At 38.4% G+C, this 21,595-nt stretch overlaps 2 protein-coding genes across 2 annotated transcripts; both read left to right on the forward strand.

Moving 5' to 3' along the window:
• The first annotated feature begins 1,174 nt into the window (after window positions 1-1,174).
• LOC130916710 (lithostathine-1-alpha-like) lies at window positions 1,175-6,533 on the forward strand. The gene is made up of 7 exons (XM_057837614.1): window positions 1,175-1,193; window positions 1,293-1,355; window positions 1,933-1,960; window positions 2,030-2,115; window positions 2,184-2,318; window positions 6,131-6,236; window positions 6,309-6,533. The coding sequence occupies exons 2-7, from the start codon at window positions 1,293-1,295 to the stop codon at window positions 6,380-6,382; spliced, it is 492 nt and encodes a 163-aa protein (XP_057693597.1). The 5' UTR covers window positions 1,175-1,193; the 3' UTR covers window positions 6,383-6,533.
• Window positions 6,534-16,119: 9,586 nt separating this feature from the next.
• On the forward strand, window positions 16,120-21,311 carry LOC130916579 (lithostathine-1-alpha-like). The gene is made up of 7 exons (XM_057837404.1): window positions 16,120-16,245; window positions 16,358-16,420; window positions 18,766-18,793; window positions 18,858-18,943; window positions 19,014-19,148; window positions 20,929-21,034; window positions 21,107-21,311. The coding sequence occupies exons 2-7, from the start codon at window positions 16,358-16,360 to the stop codon at window positions 21,178-21,180; spliced, it is 492 nt and encodes a 163-aa protein (XP_057693387.1). The 5' UTR covers window positions 16,120-16,245; the 3' UTR covers window positions 21,181-21,311.
• Window positions 21,312-21,595: the final 284 nt, after the last annotated feature.

The raw sequence follows: 21,595 nt of genomic DNA on the forward strand, positions 1-21,595 counted from the left end.
CGAGAATATCGCCAGCTGATTGGCTGAGATGTTTAACCTTGTTGCTATCGAAGGAAAATGGCTCCAACGCGTCCTCAATCCTTCCTCTAGCGAACCCAAGAAAAGAAAAATTATGACGGTGCACAGCAAAGTTCAATTATTGGACATGCTTAAAGTTGGCCACAGCTATGAGTCTGTTGCACGCCATTACGGACGAAACGAATCAACCGTTTGTTACATAAAAAAAGTGGACAGCACAGAGCGGTCGAGATGTGTTTTTTTTAAGAAGGGGTCTCACTATAGCCTGTTGAAAGGTAGCTGGGACAGAACCGGAGCTGAGATATGTATTTATAAGAGCCAGCAGACTTGATCCAAGGCAACTAAAAACTTATTTCAGAAGCCTAGCTGGCATTACATTTAGGGGACAGTTAGTGGGTTTCATGCCTCGAACTATCTCAGTGAGAGAACATTGAAATAAGATCAAATTGCTCAAAGACAGTGAGCCGTTCAGTTCTACATTATCCAATGAGATACCCAAGTTGCAGAAATTTTGCCTAACTGGAGAAAATTTGTTTTTAAAGAAAGCGACAAACTCCTCACAGGTGGCAGCTGACACAACAGTTAAGACAGTGGGTTGTGGGTTTATAACAGAGTCAATTGTGTTAAAGCTGGAGCTATTAGTTATAATGAGGATAAATAATTAGACTTGACCTAATCATCATATCGTAAATATAAGCATTTATGTCAACATACTGTAACTGTTGTTTATGTTACAAAAAATAAAGAAAATTATAATAATAATTGGTAACCTGCACAAAGTAAAAGGAAAAAAGATTTTTTTTAAAAATAAAATAAATAAAGCTTTAAATTACTGTTTTTTTTATCAATTTATGTCAATACTATGCATCTCATATAGAACTGTTTGTTACTTTACAAATGTCTATTTCATGACGTGAGACAGGAGTGTACAAAGTGTACCAGAAATATCACTAAGCAACAGCGAACATTTAAGGAGAAATTGGGTGTGGTAAGAATTATGCTTAAAGCATAGCTACCTGAGTTAATTGCTGTTTGTTTGTTTGTTTGTTTGGTTGGTTGGGTTTTTTTTTTTTTATTGGTAGCGTGCCTGGCGATCAGCAACATTCCAAAACCAGTGCTTAAAAGGATCGGCCATCATCATTCTAGGTATCTCCAGTCTCATCACGGATGCAAAGGTACGTAGCTGTAAAGCCTTATTTTCAGATTCAGTTAACATGTACATGTACTCTGACGATGAAATAAATGAAGTATTTTTTGTGTGTGTGATTCCACAGATGGCATTTGCTCGTCGCGTGTTGGTTCTCCTCTGTGTGATCAGTGGACTCCTGAGCCGAGCTGTAAGTCAAAATCTTACCAGATGAATAGGGGTGTAAATCAGCAAATTCATTACGATTCAATATATATTGTTTGGACAGCGATATACGTAATGGAATTATAATGTATTCCTATGGGAAAATCCTGCTCGACATACGACCATTTCGACTTACAAACAAGGTCCTGGAACGAATATTAAATTCATATGTAGAGGTACCACTGTATTTACTAATATTTGGAAAATTTGCTATGATTTGATTTGATTTGATTTGATTCAAGGGCTTTCGATCGATTTAATACGATATGTACACATTTGAGAATTAAATTTGACCAAAACCGATATAAAATACGAAGCAAATTCATGTTTTTCAGAATTTAGTTTCTAAAACAGACATTTGAATGAAAGTCTTTTCAATAAAAAAAGCAAACCTAAAACATTTTAATTTTGATTAATTTCGATACGATTATGCTTAATGAATTAATATATCGATCCAGATCGGTTTACCACATTAAAGTGTATCCATGTTCTACAACAAACAGTTAGACTATTTAAAAAAAAAAAGAGAGAGAGAGAAATGACGTATCCTTTCTTCTTCACAGTTCTCTGATCACCCTACTCTTAAAAAAGGTAAGTAGAGCATTTAGACATTTTTAAAAGTAAGACATTTATTTGACACCAGTATCAATTGTGTTGCAGACAACAACTGTCCAAAAGGCTGGACTCGGCTGAACTGTAACTGTTACATTTACCAAGATGAAAAGAGGACTTTTGCTGATGCAGAGGTTTGGAAGACCTTCCGATGCACTTGGAAACCTTGTCAAATTTTAATTCATTTTTTTTTCCCCACCAGAGCGTCTGCAACATTATTGGTGGGAATCTGGTGTCCATCCACAATTCCGTGGAAAATTTTTTCGTCCGCGAGTTGATTCGAGAGGGTACTGTGGAACCTGATACTTCCTGGATTGGACTCCATGATGCAATTTCGGTAAAAACATTGACGCTGTTCATGTGCACATACAAACATTCCAGAGTAGGACATTTTTACATACCAATTAGAAATTCTATTTATCTTTGAGATACAGTCTTGCAATTGATTCATTCTTCAACCTTTTGCTCTTCGTACCACCTCTTTAAATTATTTGGGTTTTTAACTACCACTAAAATATACATACAGTGACAGAAGTCCATAATATAATACATAATTAAGCTTATAAATAAGCTTTTTTTTAAGATAAAATTTACTAAATTTTTGCTCAAAATAAGTCTTTGTAAGCTTATTTTCAGCTAGCTATTTTTCTTATTCCAAGATATTTGAGTAAAATTTACCTGAAGCACTGGAAGATCATTTCACTTATTTCTAGTAGATTTACACTGAAAACAAGTGAATTAACTAGTTTTAATGAGGTTTGGTTTTGCAGTGCATATGAGTTTGTTCAGGTGATCCACTGTTCGATTCAAACCTTTGTTTTCAAAAACTATTAACGAAATTAGGGATGTCCTTCCCTCATCAAAATAGAATGCACGTAGTCTCGATATACATCCATCGACGTGCAGTAAGTATTGTTGTGAGGCACATCAATTTGTCTTCCCTTGCCTAGTAGCGTTTTCCACCTTAAAAAAAAAAAAAAAAAACTAACACTTGCATTTATGCGTTCACATAATTGTGTTATCCTACACATACTGATTAGCAACAGGCTAGTACCAAATAGCATGTACAGAGCAGTACTATGGATTTTCCGATCCAGGTTTTTGCACTTTCGATCCAATACCAATATTGTTTTGCACTTTCGATCAGATACCGATACTGGTCGATACTGATACCGGCCTATTTGAGCATGTATTAAAGTTTAAAGTTATTTAGCCTCCTTACTTAGTTGTCAGACTCATTTTGAAAAGGGTTTTAGTACTCTTGATAACAACTAGCCAGCTGAACTAGGTGAGTTTGAATAACACACAACGGTTGGTAACAAGAAACTGACCTGTTTATTCGGTGACAAACACAAAACATTATAAATAACAAACAGAAATGGCATAGTCAGTCAGTAAAACGTGCAAATAATATTGTAAACTGTCTTAAAAAAGCAAAACACACAAACAACCCCAGTGGAAAATCCCACAAACCCCCCAAGCTATTAGATGCTTTTAATGTTTTGTGCATTAGTTACAAAAATTGTATAAAAAGCCTCTCAGGTTTAAATAAACGACTATTTCAGTATCAAGTTAACATTTTAAAACAGTAAATAAAATACTCAAGTCCCCATTCTGTATCAGTAGCTTTAAACTACATTCAATTCATTTAGTTTTGCGAATCAACTGTTAAAGTTGTTAAAATTGCTCCGGTTATTCCATAATTTCCCTTCTGTCTACTTTCGACATGTGAAAGTTTTAAAACTGTTTTGAAGATAGATTCAAGTCAGTATTTTGCCGATTAAGGAGTATTTTAGATAAAAAGTTAATTAGGTTCGCTTGGAAGGTTCACAACAGCCTACTAGAGAAGTCTTCTGCTTTAAGATGGTGGCTGTTTACTAACGCATCTAGTTTTCAATACTTCAAAGTTGCAAACGCACTGGAGTCTGTCGTTTAAATAATAATATAACTTTAAATTAAATATAACTGAAAAAGATATCTTAGCGTATAACAAAAATAAACATAATGGAGCCTTCCTTCAGGTAAAACACGACTGCTTTTGTTCACACAGCCAAACTTAACCAAAAATGAAAGCTTCTTTGGGCTGCTCTACGACCACATAAATAAAATAAAAATGAAAATATGGGAAAAGGAGGTAATTCTCGGTTCACTACATTTTTCACGATTTAATTAACGTAGAAAACATACAGGTGGATATTTCTCTCAAAGCAGCTTCCTACTTGAGTTTGGGAAATTCACACAGATTAATGTTATGTAACTCTGATGCAGGTCGGACTTTAAGCACCACATAAATTAAAAAAAAAAAAAAATGAAAATATGGGAAAAGGGGGTAATTCTCGGTTCACTACATTTCTCACAGTGTAATTAACGTAGAAGACATACAGGAGGATATTTCTCTCAAAGCAGCTTCCTACTCAAGTTTGGGAAATTCAAACAGATTAATTTTATGCTAACTCTGATGCAGGTCGGCGTTTCAGAAGCAAAATTAGTGGTGTGCTCTCCACCTCCACAACATTTACATCTTTTTACATTACTTACAGTGGCTGCTGCTAGCGGGAAAAAAACTTCTAATATTCCTTGTCTTCGAAGGGGGTGGAGGAGGCGGCATGTTGCATTTGTGTCGGGGTTTTAATTTTGTGTGTGTGTGTGGGGGGGGGGGGGGTCAAGTCATCAGCCAATCAAACATGCGTTTGAGGGGTAAAAAAAAAATGGACTGGCGCATTCAGCAAGTGAAAAGGGGTCAATTTACGTAAGTTTGAATATCATGAAAGTAATTCACTTAATAATGGTCGGGTCAATTCTATCCTTTCAACATTTGGGAAGACAATCTAAATGACCTATATAACTGAAGTCCTTATATAATGCAAATGAGGTTGCTTAAAAGTTGTTGGGGACAATTTGAGCATCCTGAAAAGTTGGTTGTCTTATGTCCCTACCGTCTCTATGCAAACATACGCCCTTGCTTGGAAATCCTGTCATGCAAAAGATTTTTTGCCCTTCCATATCTGTGTTTGAGGGAGTGCCGCAAAACCTTTATATTAAAGAGGGTGGGCGGATCGCATGGCAATGTCACTTATGTTAATTTTTTATCATGTTATTTGGTTGCCTGGCTGGTGACCGTCCGGCGGATCAAATTCCGAGGGCGGAGCAAGCCACAGCAAAAAGACAGCGGAGTGGACCAATCAGCGACGGGCAGACGTGACGTTGTTAAAGCGACAAGTAATTAGCGTGAGCAGAGAACGGAGATGTTTATTCAACATGGCTAGCGCGAGCCATGTTGACTGTTGTCAGTGACTTGTGTCGATGTGTTTTTGGTAATTTAAAACTGGTTTTACCGCGGATTGAAACATATTCTCGGCTCTCCCGTTCGCCATCTGTGTTATTGTACAGACGACTTTCGGCGCACAAGAGTGACGTTACTCGTTAAGATCACGTCACGCAAATAAACGAATCTGATTGGACGGTTGATTTTGCACTTGTTCGTGAGGCCATGAATGAGCTGGGTCACAGACTATTTCTCACAGTGTTTGAAAAACACAGGGAGAATAGTCTGGCGGTGCCAGGCAAGTTATTTGGCTGTTCCTTGGTTAAAAAGACATTGAGTGGTTTTCTGAACCATTCACCATTGAGAACTCTCTTCTCTCTCCTGTCTGCCAATTAAATCACGGCGCACATTATATTGCAGATTGGCTGTAAAACAAAAACAATTTAATCCAATAATTTACAGGAATTTCTTTGTTGGAACTTTTTTAATTGGTGAGTATTGAGGGAATTGTGGTGAGCACATGGTAAATTAAGATCTTCAGGAAAACATTCAGTTATAAATTATTAAGGATTAATTACAATTGTAACTTTTTTGGTGCTGTCCCAATGAGATGAGTGTCTGAAGAAAACGTCGTTGACCATCTGGGGCTGTGTGACAGGCCAAGGCACGTGGGGCTATCTGCATCGCCAAACACAATTGTCTTGATGAATTAAGTAGGGCTCCCTCACTGTGATATTCCGATAATAAATACACAGAATTACTTGAAGGAATTTGACCGTTGACTGCAGCTACACAAGACACATGACACAAGTCTTAAGACACATCACCTGAACAAGAATCAAAATATTCACTCGTATCCAATTTTTCTTTCTTGGGAAAAAAAGCAAACAGGTGACTTCATTTGGACAGATGGAACCATTGAAGATTTCCTTGCTTTTAATTTGGATGAGCCAGATAGTGGTGGTGACTGCGTTGAGATTGTTGATAGTGGTAAGCCAAAATTTGTGATTTAAATTAGCTCTGGATAAATTACTGTTACATATAACTATGTATATCTTGCAGACGGGTGTTGGGCGGATACGGCCTGCACGGACATGCTCACATACGTTTGCATCAGAGAGGTGCAATTCTGGTGATCACTGGTACAATATTCCAACATCTTCTGTGGCAATGGATTCTACGAATCATTATTGAGACAATATTAAACTTCAGTTGTCTTTTGTTTTCTGCCTTTGATTTTTCTTCTTCTATTTCATTGTTGGCACATCGCAGAGAATCTCACCAATAAATGAAGAAATCTGGAGCAAAATATGGCTTTACCATTAACAAATGCTTATATGTGTTTTTTTTCACACCGACACCAGTGAGAAGGGAAGTTGTTCAGAATTGATGCACACATCACTTACAAGGCCAAGCCCTGCCTCTAGAAGACAGAACGTGAGGATATGGATAAAAATCATGTCGGCACCTCACATGCATTTTTTGTATTAGAATTATTTTTAAAAATGATATCTCATGTGATTACATTTTGTATATTTGTGTCGAGACATTCAAAAACAATTATTTTTCATTCAGCACATCAAACATACTCAATATACTATAGAAAGAACATTCGTGCCTGTGTCTGTGCATGTGTTCATGCCTGCTTGCATGGATGTGTTTGAGTAAACCTTAACCAATATATTGCACACAAGGACATTTACTCTTCCTATTTGTTTTTATTCTAATTGCAAAACAGTTTCTATCACTCTTCCATTGTTATGTCAATTACCCTTAGTTGATTGCTTCAAAATTTGAACAAGGAAATCATCTCTTTCAAGCTTGTAAAATAAATTTACCTGCCACTAATGCGGTGATGTTGGCAGATTGCCAAGGCAAGAAAAAATTATATTGTTGAAAGATACTATTTTCTTGAGTAAGTGCCCTCTTCTGTGCAAGCGTTCTTGTTGTACAGGACTTCCGTTTTACTTAACTGTCTTATTTGTTTTGGAAGGGAACAGAAAAGTGTTGTGTAATTCGCTTCTCACGTCTTCCTTTCTTTTATGAGGGGCAGTAATGGTCGGCTTTCAAATATGAATAAAAGGAAATGCAGTGGAATTACGAGTAACAAAATATGAAACATTCATTTTAAATGATGGATGATATGGACTACGTTAGAGTGAATAACAATAATAACAATAATAAAAAATGACATTCTGGGCACTTTCAATGCAAATTGTTGTGCAGAACTGGTAAAATGACATCTCAGGTTGTCAAAAATAAAATTGCAAAAGTAAAAACAAAAATTAGAGCCATTTCAACAAAACCAATGACAGGGTTTATATACAGTATTGATGAAACAACTATATTTTATATTGTCATGTTAGTGACGAAGCCCTGTGACGAAGTAAATAAATCTGTGTGTATGTTCCATCTGGGGTCCCGGTTTTCCCGTTTTTTCAAATTTGAATCCCTCTTTAACCCAGGCCCCTACAGGACCCAGGATGTTGCGGTTCCTGGAACGGGTGGGTTTTGCGGTCACCGGGGGGGGGTAATTTGCTCGGGGCACATGCAAGTGAGGAGCACGCCAGTGATTGTCTATTAAAATTGGCGCCCGTAGCGTTGCAATGAATTGCAAATTACTGTCTGCACACAACACCAGTGATTGGATCAGTGATCAGTTAATAGTGTAACTCACTTAAAGGGCAACTGAAGAGCTTTCCGGATTTTGGTGTAATTTTATGAATATGAACTTTGGATGAGTTCGTCAAAACAACCATGACATTATCAACACGTAATTGCAAGGATAATTTCCGTTTTTTTAGTTTTTTTGCACTCCGTTAAATTTCCCTTCCCAAACCCGGAAGTGTGACGTAAATTCCCCGATGCAACAGAAGACTAGTATCCACAGCTAGCATAGCAGCAATGACTATATCAGTGATATTTTTACCAAAGGTTACCATTCAGGATCGCTCTTTCGTTTTACCGATGGCAAAGGCTCCCAGGAAAGATGATCTACAATATATCCCTACATGTTTGAACCTGAGGCGTCAGATGACGACGATTTACTTAACACAGCAGATGGCATCATGACGCCAATTGACAGCTCGACACTTCACGAACGGGAGAGTGAGTCCAGCATCGTGATTTTTCTATTTGAGAGAATGCGATTACATGGTTGTATATATTTTCCATGCACTCCACATAGCTAAAACTGGATATTAGGTAATGGGACAGCTCCTACCCATTTAAATATGGTAAAGCTAGCCCAAATGTGGCTAAATAAATGATGTTATTGATTTTTCAAAATAAATGACAAAACGATTTTATTTTCCAGGTGTTGCTGTAAACCGTCAAGTAATTACCCTTCCAAGAGTATGCCTGTGTCGTTAGGAGATCCCAGACGTGAGAGCCAAACTGGAGGAGCCTGAAGCACTGACAGGGGCATGAATTACATTTAAAAATTAAAACCATAAATTGTAAACAACACTGACATATTTTGTTGACTGTTTAATGTATTCTCTTGATATATAATATATTGTAATTATATTGCATTCTGAAACAATATTCAATAGGCCACAATAATAAATGAAACCAGATTTATGTTGAATCAGCATCAGCTTTCGCTGTCAAATTGTGACACAACATATAAGCTAAGTTATACCAAGCAAACAATGGCACACATCAAAGAACACAAATTTAGTAAGCAACACAAAGTTAGGATAGCAACGGACTAGCACAAAATTGAAAAATGATAATGGCAGGGGAAATATGTATTTACTCTTTTCTGTAGCATTAAGTATTGTTCTCTATACAAAGATAAATCATTATTATTAAAATATGAAGGTAACTAGATTTTTCTTTTATAAATGTGTACTGTATATATGACTAGTTTATGATTTCATGTCATCAAAATTTGCTACATTTATTTCTCCTAAGTCATCGTCATCTGATGTCATAGACGGAAGAAATTCAGCATCTGGCAGGCCTCATAGGATCTCTTCAGTCGTCATCGCTGGACACCGCATCACTTGGGTCATCATATGACTCGACCCACTTGACTTGCAACGCTTTTTTCATCGTGTTGAGGGTTTCCGCCGCTTATTTTTTTTATGTTTGGCTTCCTGAAAAGAAAAAAAAAATCACAGCAGCATGAAAATATTGGATGAATCCTAATCTTTATTTGATAATTTTTAATAATAATTTCTTGGTGATCAAATAATAATGCCCCAGTCAAAGCAGCATCTATTTGATGCTATTGTTCCCTCTTAGGCAGACCTTGATGTTGATGCTGTAGTACAATAGTCATTGTTTTATTGAAATGTATTTGATACATTAGAGCCTGGCAGGTGGATTGTTTTATATATAGGCTTCATATTTACCCTCTGACAAACCAAAAAACAACGAGCCAAGGACCTATTTGGTGCTGGGGACATTTGAATTTACATAATACCTATTGATATAGTAATAAAACCACATAAGTAGATGACCTGTCAGCAAACCTATCTGCTTATGACAGGGCAACAGCAAACAACAAAAAAATCTCACGCTTCAACAAACAGGCAGTAGGAGTCCCCCTCGTTTATCAACAGAAGTGCATCAAATTTTAGAATCAGAAAAGCCAGTAAGGGTCTCTACTTACATCTTTGTAAAACCAAGGTTGCATTGTTGTAGGTTTTCAAAGCTGTCGTCACTGAAATGATGAAAACAATGAGCCGATTGGGGACCTGTATGCATGCTCACAAAAACGGTCCAAACCTTTGCAGGAGAAGTGTTTTTTTGGACCACTCATAGAGTCTCGAGTCTTCCTGTGAGCAATTCATCGCTACACATCGAGATGGCATGACGAGTAAAACCCAGAAAATGTTTGCAATATATGGCGAGGATAGCGTGGTGCTATATTTCCGTGTTCAGAGTGGTGGCGAGGCTCCCTGGAAGTTACGTCATCAGGTAGCGGTCGGCAGGGCGGCGCGTCCCTCGTTGCTATGGTGTTGCTATGGCCATAACTCAAAAACTACGCGGTCAATTTTTTTTTTTTTTTTTGAGTTTTTGAGACAGCGAATGATGCATTTAATACAATCCAACTGAGTAAAACACTCAAGAGCGAAATCCGAAAAGCTCTTCAGTTGCCCTTTAACCCTTTATTGCCAAATGTATCACATTTGATACACCTAAAATTTCATGATTTTGAGACTAATTCAGAATTTTGACATTTCTTTTGAGGGAAAAAATTATGGATACAACACATGCATCTGCAGGATTCATGAGAAAAAAAAACAAGATTTAGCAAGGGTTATAGATATTAGAGCGCTTATTACACATATTCATTTTGACTTTTCTTTTTACAAATTTGAAAAAAAGCTTTTATTAGGACATTATTTTTCAAATTTTGGGATTCTCTGATAATTGCTTCATGTTGCAGGTATTTAAGAGCTAGAGTTGACTTTGATCCTTATCGTGCGAAGATTTTTTAACTTGAATATTTGACATAGTTGTATAATCTATATGTATTCTTTCTGTTAAGAGTTTTTCAAGTTGTTAAACAGGTTAGGTATTCATTTAGTTTCTATTTAGAGCAATATACAGCACTTGGAAACCTGCCCCCGCTGGTGAAGATGAGGGCCGGATGAGTCCCGCCTTTAGAGAAGATGTGATGTATTCGTTCATGGATTCTCTTTCAGGTCCGGAAATGGCGTAGATAAACCCCTTTGGGATGACCGCACCCAGCTGGAGCTCAATAGCACAGTCAGAAACTCTGCGTTGGCCTTGTTTCAGTCCAACCAACGCACGAGCCGCCCCCCTTCCAGGGGTGGTATGATCAAAATTCTTCTTCAGGGTCTGACTGAAGAGCTGAGATGAGTAGCAAATATCTGACTTACGTGCCCACTCGGCGGTGGCCCAGGCCGCGGCTCTCCCAGCCATGTTTGAAATCATGAAGGCCACTTTGAATTGTTCGGTTTGGTACATGGCAGGTTGGTGACTGAAATGCAGTTCACATTGCACTAAACAAAGTCTGCAGTCACCAGAAGCCCCGGAGAACTTTGCTGGAGCAGCCAGATGGATTGAAATGGGGGTTTTATGTACACCTGGTGAAGAACGGGTGGCAGCAGTAGGTGATGAACTGGGAGTTCAACCACTCCCTGTGGTCAACAACTGTTGGAGTTGGTCTGAAAAAAGGCTTAATTGCTGGGTGATCGAAGCCTGGAAATCACTCTGTTGGCTGTGTAGCTCCCTGATACCGCGGTTAACAGCACCCAGCTGTTCCTCATGTTGTTGTAAACGACAGCCTCGGCGCTGCAAAACGGACTTGAGGTGTTCAGAATCGGCTGGGTCCACACTGGTCGGTTCGTTCTGACAAGGATTCAATAAGGACCCAAATGCACGACTGCTCTGTTTTAACAAAAATGTTTATCATTTAGTCCAACAATGTTCAAAAAAGAGACAACGAAAAATCACAGCAGTTGCTGGATACCCAAAAACTGAGCAAAGTCAACAAAGTAACAAAAGGGCATTTGTTCCTAACATAAATCTTGGCCAAGAAAAAAGCTTACATGAGGTGATGACATGGAACGTGGCAGGATACAAGATGAACTGACACAGAGCAAGGTTAGATGCAGACTATGGCTGCGTTTCAATCGCGGTTTAAATGAGCCCTCGCTCACTTGTCCTAGCCACCGCCCCCCGGGGGAATCCCCGCCGCCATCTTAAGGGCCGTTCCAATTCCCAAAACAGTGAAGTGAACTTGATGAGATGGACCCTCAGAAGGCTAACAAATAATAACTATTAATTCTGACCATTCCCAGGTACCGACGAATTGCCATCAAGCGCGGGATACGTCTACGGCTTTTTGACATGAGTCGCTGTATATTTTGTGCAATGTGGAATAATGGTGCCACCAGTGGGTGGGGCCAGGCATGGCCACAGCTCCCCCAAATGAATTTGTTGGCAACCCCACTGGTCACCCTACTCATAAGTATAATGTCGGATTGTAGTAGCTGCGGAACTCAAAAATGTTGAATGGACAATTATGGACTATGCACATTAACACAATATAACAGTATACAAAATACAATATAACACAATCAACAAAAGTATATCAGTAAGTGTGTCCTGAAGTCTTTCTGACAGTTTTCCACTGGCCTGTTTATTACTACAACATAGTAAAAACCTGAAATTACGGCTTTTATTTTTTGGTTTGCCACTCCTATGAAGAATTTCTGGAGGCACCACTGTTTTAGAATAGGCAGTATAGCGCTACTCCAACACCTTGTGGTTGTTCCATGATTTCCATGCCTGTGTGTGAACCAGGCATGAAAATGGGTCAGGGGTTAAAAAGGTGAGAAGGGTGTGGAGGAAATATGTTCCAGTACACTGTACACCCCAACAAAATATTGAGCTCTGTCGACCCACACTGTGTTTCAGCAGGGCCGTGCAGAGACCGGTGGAGGGGCGGGTGCTCGTAGATCAAAAGGAGCACATGAACAAGTATTTAATACACCTTAAAACAACATAACTTCAAATTTAACCAGCTTTAGATAATAATTGGCTGCGACTGTGACATACTTTAATTGGGAGGGGGCAACAGTGAATAGAAATCAAAACTGTCATCAACACTTTCTGGCTGTGACTCAGTCAGTCTGCCTCTTTTCTTCCTTCAACCTCTGCATCAAAACTTCCTTCCTCAACTTGTTCATCTGAGAACAAACCACATCAGATGGTCACTGACCCACCAACAGCACAGTTTTCTTAAAACTATTATTTCATTATTATCCATACTTAACAACTCTAGCACCTAATGATTAATAAAGCAATGACATAAAAATCTTATAGAAAAATAACATTGTAATTGTGTTTATAATTGTATTTAATACCCGACTATCCTTCTTCTTACCAGGTCTGCTATTCACCCAGCTGATGAGGTATCCACTGCCTTTAGCAGCCTCATCTAACTCTTTTTTTTATCCCTCAATCTCCCTTCCCTACGACGCATGTCTATGTAATGAAATATAAATATTAAAAAAAACAGACTCCCCGGTGGCTTTTAGTTTTAAAGCTTTCTTTATTTCTTTCTCTCTCAATAACGATTTGTGTTTTTATTATTCAATCAAAAAACAAAGTTACTTCTATCAAAAACAAAGTTGCTTCAATCAAAATACAGTATATACTTTTAATCACCAAAAAGTCACTTCAATAAAAAAAATTGTTTTTGATTGCAAAAATAAATTTGAGACAAAAAAAGCATTTGAAAACTATTTTTCTTGATTGAAACAAATTTTTCCATTGAAGTAATGTTGTTTTGCATTTGGGCCACATTTTGGCTAGGACATTTGTGTCTTTATTACTCAATCAAAGAAGTTGCTTCAAACAAAAATATATATATAAAAAGAAAAACTTTGCTCATGTGTCAATCACCGTTTACCAAAGCCTGAGAGTTTTTGTTTAGACTCACTATGAGGCCTTTAATAAAGCCAAGCATTTTCTTACTACTTTATTCTTGTTTAAAAATAATTCGGTGGGGCAGTAACATGTTTAAAACTTATCATAATTCTTACATTTTGAAGTGCTTGAAAACCATTCATAAATGATACTTTGGTGAAAAAAGTGAAAAAACATGTCTTGTATATATGTATTTTTTTTCCAATGTAAAATCTGAATAAATGCATTGAACACGCACAAAAAAATGGGGGGGGGGGGCTTCTCCGCGGTTTTAACTTATTGCGGCGGGTTCTGGTCCCCATTAACCGCGAAAAACGAGGGATCCCTGTATTTCTGAAAAGCTTTAAGAAGCAAGACTCATTCCCACCACTCGTCGGGCCGGTGTTGTGCCGACACCGGCTGTCAGCTCAAATCCAAGCCGAAAATAACGCGTCTCCGGCGGACGACGGGAGCGATGTGAGGCGCCCCCTCCATCCGAGAGCATGCCGCTTAATTTGACTCAACAGTGTGTTTCTTCGTTTGTATTACCGCTAAATACACAAGCTTGACGCCATTTTAACGGGAGCTTTTTTTTTTTCATGGGAGATTTGGCTAGCTCTGGCAGTGTTCAACGCAAGCTGCAACGAATGGCAGTAACTTTTTTATATCGCAAAATGTGAAAACGATTGAAACCATTACTCACCAACTTCAATTTGCTGGCAAATACAGGCAAGTGTGTATGCTGCGCTCTGGTCTGCCCCGGTGTGGATAAGGTCTGCTTTTTGTTTTGGCAGCTTTGCAATGCAACCAAAGGCTCTCCGAGCATTCCATGTACAGTAAGGAGTGCGCGCGTTTGGAATAATGGAACGCAGCTTGGGCCGATGATTGGTTCTCGTCAGCGAAGCATCTAGAAGGATTTGCTGACTGTGCTCTTAAGTGCTCAGTTTACGTACTAAGTTAATCACATGATGATAATAATAATAATAATTAAATAAAACCTCCCGACCCCCCCCAAAAAAAAGAATTTCTCCTCGGATCTACGCAATTCACGTAGGTCGCCCTTTTTATACTTCAAAACGGCGAATTTCGCCGAAAGGTGAGAGATTTTCATGCCTGGTGTGAACGAGAGCAGGCGTGTTCCATTTACGTCTTTCGCTCCCCCTCCGCCCACTTTTCCTCCACCCTCCAAGTGGCCTCCGTGTGACGTCATAGCAAGTGCTTTGGACAAGTGAGCCAGTGCAACTCAAACCGTGATTGGAACGCAGCTTATATATAAAATGGATCACAGGTGGATACGATCATCCTGATTGGGAAGAGCAGGAAGTAAAGTTGGAACAAGGCGGAATGCCACTCCCAAATTAAAAGCAGGAAATTCTGCACAAACAAACACAAAACACTGACACGACATTTGGGGCCGAAACGTTTGTGTCAGTTCAAGTCAAGCAACATTTATTTAATTACATTTATTTATGACGTTTCACACTTTTTATACATTTTTTTAACTCACTTCTCCGATACTCCACACACAACGACAGAAAAAAATGGCCCAAATATATAAATTGTTTTAAAGGGGGGAAAAGTGTCTTAGAACTGCAATTTGAACATAAAGCAGGAATTGTGTCTATCGTTTAGAACAGAGGTGGGCAAACTATTCCACAAAGGGCCGCAGTGGGTGCGGGTTTTTGTTCAAACCCATGATGAGGACAGCCTTTCACCAATCTGGTTTCTTAAAAGTGCAATCAGTGGATTGCAGTCAGGTGCTTCTTGTTTCTGCTGAAAACTCTTTGGTTCAACTGTCTGTGCTGAATTAGTTGGAACAAAGACCAGGACCCACTGCGGCCATCGAGGACCGGTTTGCCCACCCCTGGTTTAGAAGGACTGAATCGGGGGCATGGAGCATTAACTGTGGTCATTGTGTCTGACGTTAATGTATGTGTAGTGGTTGCATTTCCATATGAACGGCTGTTGTCTGTCAGACAACGACTTGCCAATTCTAAAGCACTCGGGTCATTTTGGGCACCTCTGGGTTTTCCGGGGGAGAGGCCATACCGGCCATTGCTTGGGACTAGTAGGAGTACCAGAATCCTCTGGGACTTTTATTAAGACAGTGGGTTGTGGCTTTATAACAGAGTCGATTGTGTTAAAGCCGGAGCTATTAGTTATAATGAGGATAAATAACTAGACTTGGCCTAATCATCATATCGTAAATATAAGCATTTATGTCAATATAACTGTTGTTTTATGTTAAAGAAAATAATTGGTAACCTGCACAAAGGAAAAAAGAAAAAAAAGCTTTGAATTCCTGTTTTTATATCGATACTATGCATCTCATATTGAACTGTTTGTGACTTTACAAATGTCTATCTCATGACGTGAGAGAGGAGTGTACAAAGTGTACCAGAAGTATCACTGAGCAACAGCAAACATTGAGGCAGAATTTGGGTGTGGTAAGAATTATGCTTAAAGCATAGCTACCTTAGTTAATTGCTGTTTATTTTTTTTCTATAGGTCGCATGCCTGGCGATCAGCAACATTCCAAAACCAGTGCTTAAAAGGATCGGCCATCATCATTCTAGGTACCTCCAGTCTCACCACGGATGCAAAGGTACGTAGCTGTAAAGCCTTATTTTTCAGATTCAGTTAACATGTACATGTACTCTGAAGATGAAATAAATGAAGTATTTTGTGTGTGTGTGTGTGTGTGTGTGATTCCACAGATGGCATTTGCTCGTCGCTTGTTGTTCCTCCTCTGTGTGATCAGTGGACTCCTGAGCCGAGCTGTAAGTCAAAATCTTACCAGATGAATAGGGGTGTAAATCAGCAAATTCATTACGATTCAATATACAGTGCCTTGCAAAAGTGTTCGGCCCCCTTGAATCTTGCAACCTTTCGCCACATTTCAGGCTTCAATCATAAAGATATGAAATTTAATTTTTTTGTCAAGAATCAACAACAAGTGGGACACAATTGTGAAGTGGAACAACATTTATTGGATAATTTAAGCTTTTTAACAAATAAAAAACTGAAAAGTGGGGCGTGCAATATTATTCGGCCCCTTTACTTTCAGTGCAGCAAACTCACTCCAGAAGTTCAGTGAGGATCTCTGAATGATCCAGTGTTGTCCTAAATGACCGATGATGATAAATAGAATCCACCTGTGTGTAATCAAGTCTCTGTATAAATGCACCTGCTCTGTGATAGTCTCAGGGTTCTGTTTAAAGTGCAGAGAGCATTATGAAAACCAAGGAACACACCAGGCAGGTCCGAGATACTGTTGTGGAGAAGTTTAAAGCCGGATTTGGATACAAAAAGATTTCCCAAGCTGTAAACATCTCAAGAAGCACTGTGCAAGTCATCATATTGAAATGGAAGGAGCATTAGACCACTGCAAATCTACCAAGACCCGGCCTTCCTTCCAAACCTTTTCAAACAAAGAGAAAACTGATCAGAGATGCAGCCAAGAGGCCCATGATCACTCTGAATGAACTGCAGAGATCTACAGCTGAGGTGGGAGAGACTGTCCATAGGACAACAATCAGTCGTACACTGCACAAATCTGGCTTTTATGGAAGAGTGGCAAGAAGAAAGCCATTTCTCAAAGATATCCATAAAAAGTCTCGTTTTAAAGTTTGCCACAAGCCACCTGGGAGACACACCAAACATGTGGAAGAAGGTGCTCTGGTCAGATGAAACCAAAATTGAACTTTTTGGCCACAATGCAAAACGATATGTTTGGCGTAAAAGCAGCACAGCTCATCACCCTGAACACACCATCCCCACTGTCAAACATGGTGGTGGCAGCATCATGGTTTGGGCCTGCTTTTCTTCAGCAGGGACAGGGAAGATGGTTGAAATTGACGGGAAGATGGATGCAGCCAAATACTGGAACATTCTGGAAGAAAACCTGTTGGTATCTGCAAGAATGGGCAAGAATGTCAGTCTCTCGATGTGCAAAACTGATAGAAACATACCCCAAGCGACTTGCAGCTGTAATTGGAGCAAAAGGTGGCGCTACAAAGTATTAACGCAAGGGGGCCGAATAATATTGCACGCCCCACTTTTCAGTTTATTTGTTAAAAAAGTTTACATTATCCAATAAATGTTGTTCCACTTCACGATTGTGTACCACTTGTTGATTCTTGACAAAAAAATTAAAATTTTATATCTTTATGTTTGAAGCCTGAAATGTGGCGAAAGGTTGCAAGATTCAAGGGGGCCGAATACTTTTGCAAGGCACTGTATATTGTTTAGGCAGCGATATATTTACTAATATTTGGAAAAATTTGCTATTTGATTTGATTTGATTCAAGGGCTTTCGATCGATTTAATACGATATGTACACATTTTAGACAGTTAAATTTGACCAAAACCAATATAAAGTACGAAGCAAATTCATGTTTTTCACAATTTAGTTTCTAAAACAGACATTTAAATGAAATTCTTTTCAATAAAAAAAAAAAAAAAAGCAAACCTAAAACATTTAAATTTTGATCAATTTCGATACGATTATGCTTAATGAATTAATATATCGATCCAGATCGGCTTACCTCAATAAAAGCTTATCCATGTTTTACAAGAAGCAGACTATTTAAAAAGAAAGAAAGAAATGATGTTTTGTTATGAACGGCAAGCCGTTGATGTGGATCCCAAACACAGACCAGAAGATCAGGTAGAGTGAATGCTTGTATTTAATAAGTACAACAAAGGGAGCACGCTGGAAAACGCGAGTATAACAAATTACAACAACTAAGAGAGCACGCTGGAAAACGCGAGTATAACAAATTACAACTAAGAGAGTACGCAAGAAAGGCGCGAATATAACAGAGTACAAAATCCTAACTACAAAGTCCAAAAGAGCACAAACATAAAAATGATCAAACCAGACCACAACCGTAGAATGTCGGGAAGCACGAAGAACAACGATGAGAACACAGCGGTAAGCAAGGCAGGTAGCAAGCAATAGTCCGACACTAGCAGATGGTGATAGGCTTCCTTAAATATTGAGCTTTCCTAATCAAGCACAGGTGTGTTGCGTTACCCCGCCAGTCTGGCTCAATCAGGTGCTGAATAAAGAAAAATGAGCTGAGAACACACAAACATGACACGTTTCCTTTCTTCTTCACAGTTCTCTAATCCCCCTACTCTTAAAAAAGGTTAGTAAAGCATTTAGACATTTTTAAAAGTAAGACATTGATACCAGAATCAGTTGTGTTGCAGACAACAATTGTCCTAAAGGCTGGACTCGGCTGAACTGTAACTGTTACATTTACCAAGATGAGAAGAGGACTTTTGCTGATGCAGAGGTTTGGAAGACCTTCCGATGCACTTGGAAACCTTGTCAAATTTTCATTTTTTTTTTTTTGTACCCACCAGAGCGTCTGCAACATTATTGGTGGGAATCTGGTGTCCATCCACAATGCCGTGGAAAATTTTTTCGTTCGCGAGTTGATTCGAGAGGGTACTGTGGAACCTGATACTTCCTGGATTGGACTCCATGATGCACTTGCGGTAAAAACATTGACGCTGTTCATGTGCACATACAAAACATCCCAGCGTAGGACATTTCTACATACCAATTAGAAATTCAATTTATCTGTGAGATACAATCTTGTAATTTATTCATTCTTCAACCTTTTGCTATTAGTGACACCTCTTACAATTATTTGGGTTTCCAACTACCACGAAAATCAACATACAGAGACAGAAGTTCATAATATAATACATAATTAAGCTTATGAATAAGCTTTTTTTTTAAGATTAAATATACTAACTTTTTGCTCAAAATAAGTCTCTTAAGCTTATTTTCAGCTAGCTCTTTTTCTTTTTTCAAGAAATCTGAGTAAAATTTACTTTAAGCACTGGCAGATCATTTCACTTATAGATTTATAGTGTAGATTTGCACTGAAAACAAGTGAATTAACTAGTTTTAAGGAGGTAGTTTTTGCAGTGCATATGTGTTGGTTCAGGTGATACACTGTTTGATTCAAACCTTTGTTTTTAAAAATTACTAACGAAATATTTTGAAAACTTCCAGAATAAATGTCTGTATTTTATGAGAAAATTTGAATTGCAATATTTTAACTGAAATTATATTAACTTACGCAATAGATACAAACCTGTTAATAATTTCTTAACTATCCAGGAATGCAGAAAATACATACTTGTCTTAAGACTACTCAACATTGACTGTCTAAATAAACAAATCAAATATAACTAAAAAAATATATATGTTAGTGTAAAACAAAAATAAACAAAATGGAGCCTTCCATCAGGTAAAACACTACAGCTTTTGTCCACAAACACAGCCAAACTTAACAAAAAATGAAAGCTTCTTTGGGCTGCTCTACGACCACATAAATAAAATAAAAATGAAAATATGGGAAAAGGAGGTAATTCTCGGTTCACTACATTTTTCACGATTTAATTAACGTAGAAAACATACAGGTGGATATTTCTCTCAAAGCAGCTTCCTACTTGAGTTTGGGAAATTCACACAGATTAATGTTATGTAACTCTGATGCAGGTCGGACTTTCAGTAGCAAAATTAGTGGTGTGTTCCCCACCTCCACAACATTTACATCTTTTTACATTACTTACAGTGGCTGCTGCTAGCGGAAAAAAACTTCTAATATTCCCCGTCTTTGAAGGGGGCGGAGGAGGTGGCATGTTGCATTTGTGTCGGGGTTTTGATTTCGTGTGGGGTGGTGGGTGGGTCAAGTCATCAGCCAATCAAACGTGCGTGTTTGAGGGGGAAAAAATGGACTGGCGCATTCACCAAGTGAAAAGGGGTCAATTTAAGTCTGAATATCACGCAACTAATTATCTTATTAATGGTCGGGTCAATTCTATCCTTACAACATTTGGGAAGACAAATTACCTATATAACTGAAGTCATTACATAATGCACATATGTTGGCGGGGACAATTTGAGCATCCTGAAAAGTTGGTCGTCTTATGTCCCTACCGTTTCTATGCAAACCTACGCCCTTGCTTGGAAGTCATAGTCATGCAAAAGTCTTTTTTATTTTGCCTTCCCATATCTGTGTTTGAGGGAGTTCGGCAAAACCTTTATATTAAAGGGGGGCTTAATTACAAACAATTGAATTAAGTAGGGCTCCCTTACTGTGGTATTCCGATAATAAATACACAGAATGACTTGAAGGAATTTGACCGTTGACTGCAGCTACACAAGACACACGACAGAAGTCTTAAGACACATCACCTGAACAAGAATCAAAATATTCACTAGTATCCAATTTTTCTTCTTTTTTGGGAAAAAAAAAAAAAGCAAACAGATGACTTCATTTGGACTGATGGAACCATTGAAGATTTCCTTGCCTTTAATGGGGGTGAGCCAGATAGTGATGGTGACTGCGTTGAGATTGTTGATAGTGGTAAGTCAAAATTTGTGATTTAAATTTGCCGTGGATAAATTACTGTTACATATAACTATATATATCTTGCAGACGGGTGTTGGGCGGATACTGCCTGCACGGACATGCTCACATACGTTTGCATCAGAGAGGTGGAATTCTGGTGATCACTGGTACAATATACCAACGTCTTCTGTGGCAATGGATTCTTCAAATCATTAATGAGACAATATTAAACTTCAATTGTCTTTTGTTTTCTGCCTTTGATTTTTCTTCTTCTATTTCATTGTTATTGGCAAATCGCAGAGAATCTCACCAATAAATGAAATCTGTAGCAAAATATGGCTTTTCCATAGTAACAAATGCTTATATGTGGTGGGGGTTTTTCACACTGACACCAGTTAGAAGGGAAGTTGTTCCAGAATTGATTCACACATCACTTACAAGGCCAAGCCCTGCCTCTAGAAGACAGAACGTGAGGATACAGATAAAAATCATGTCGGCACCTCACATGCATGTTTTGTATTAGAATTATAAAAAAAATGATATTTAATGTGATTACATTTTGTATATTTGTGTCGA

This window comes from Corythoichthys intestinalis, chromosome 5 (assembly GCF_030265065.1).
Source record: "Corythoichthys intestinalis isolate RoL2023-P3 chromosome 5, ASM3026506v1, whole genome shotgun sequence".
NCBI classification, from domain to species: Eukaryota; Metazoa; Chordata; class Actinopteri; order Syngnathiformes; family Syngnathidae; genus Corythoichthys; species Corythoichthys intestinalis.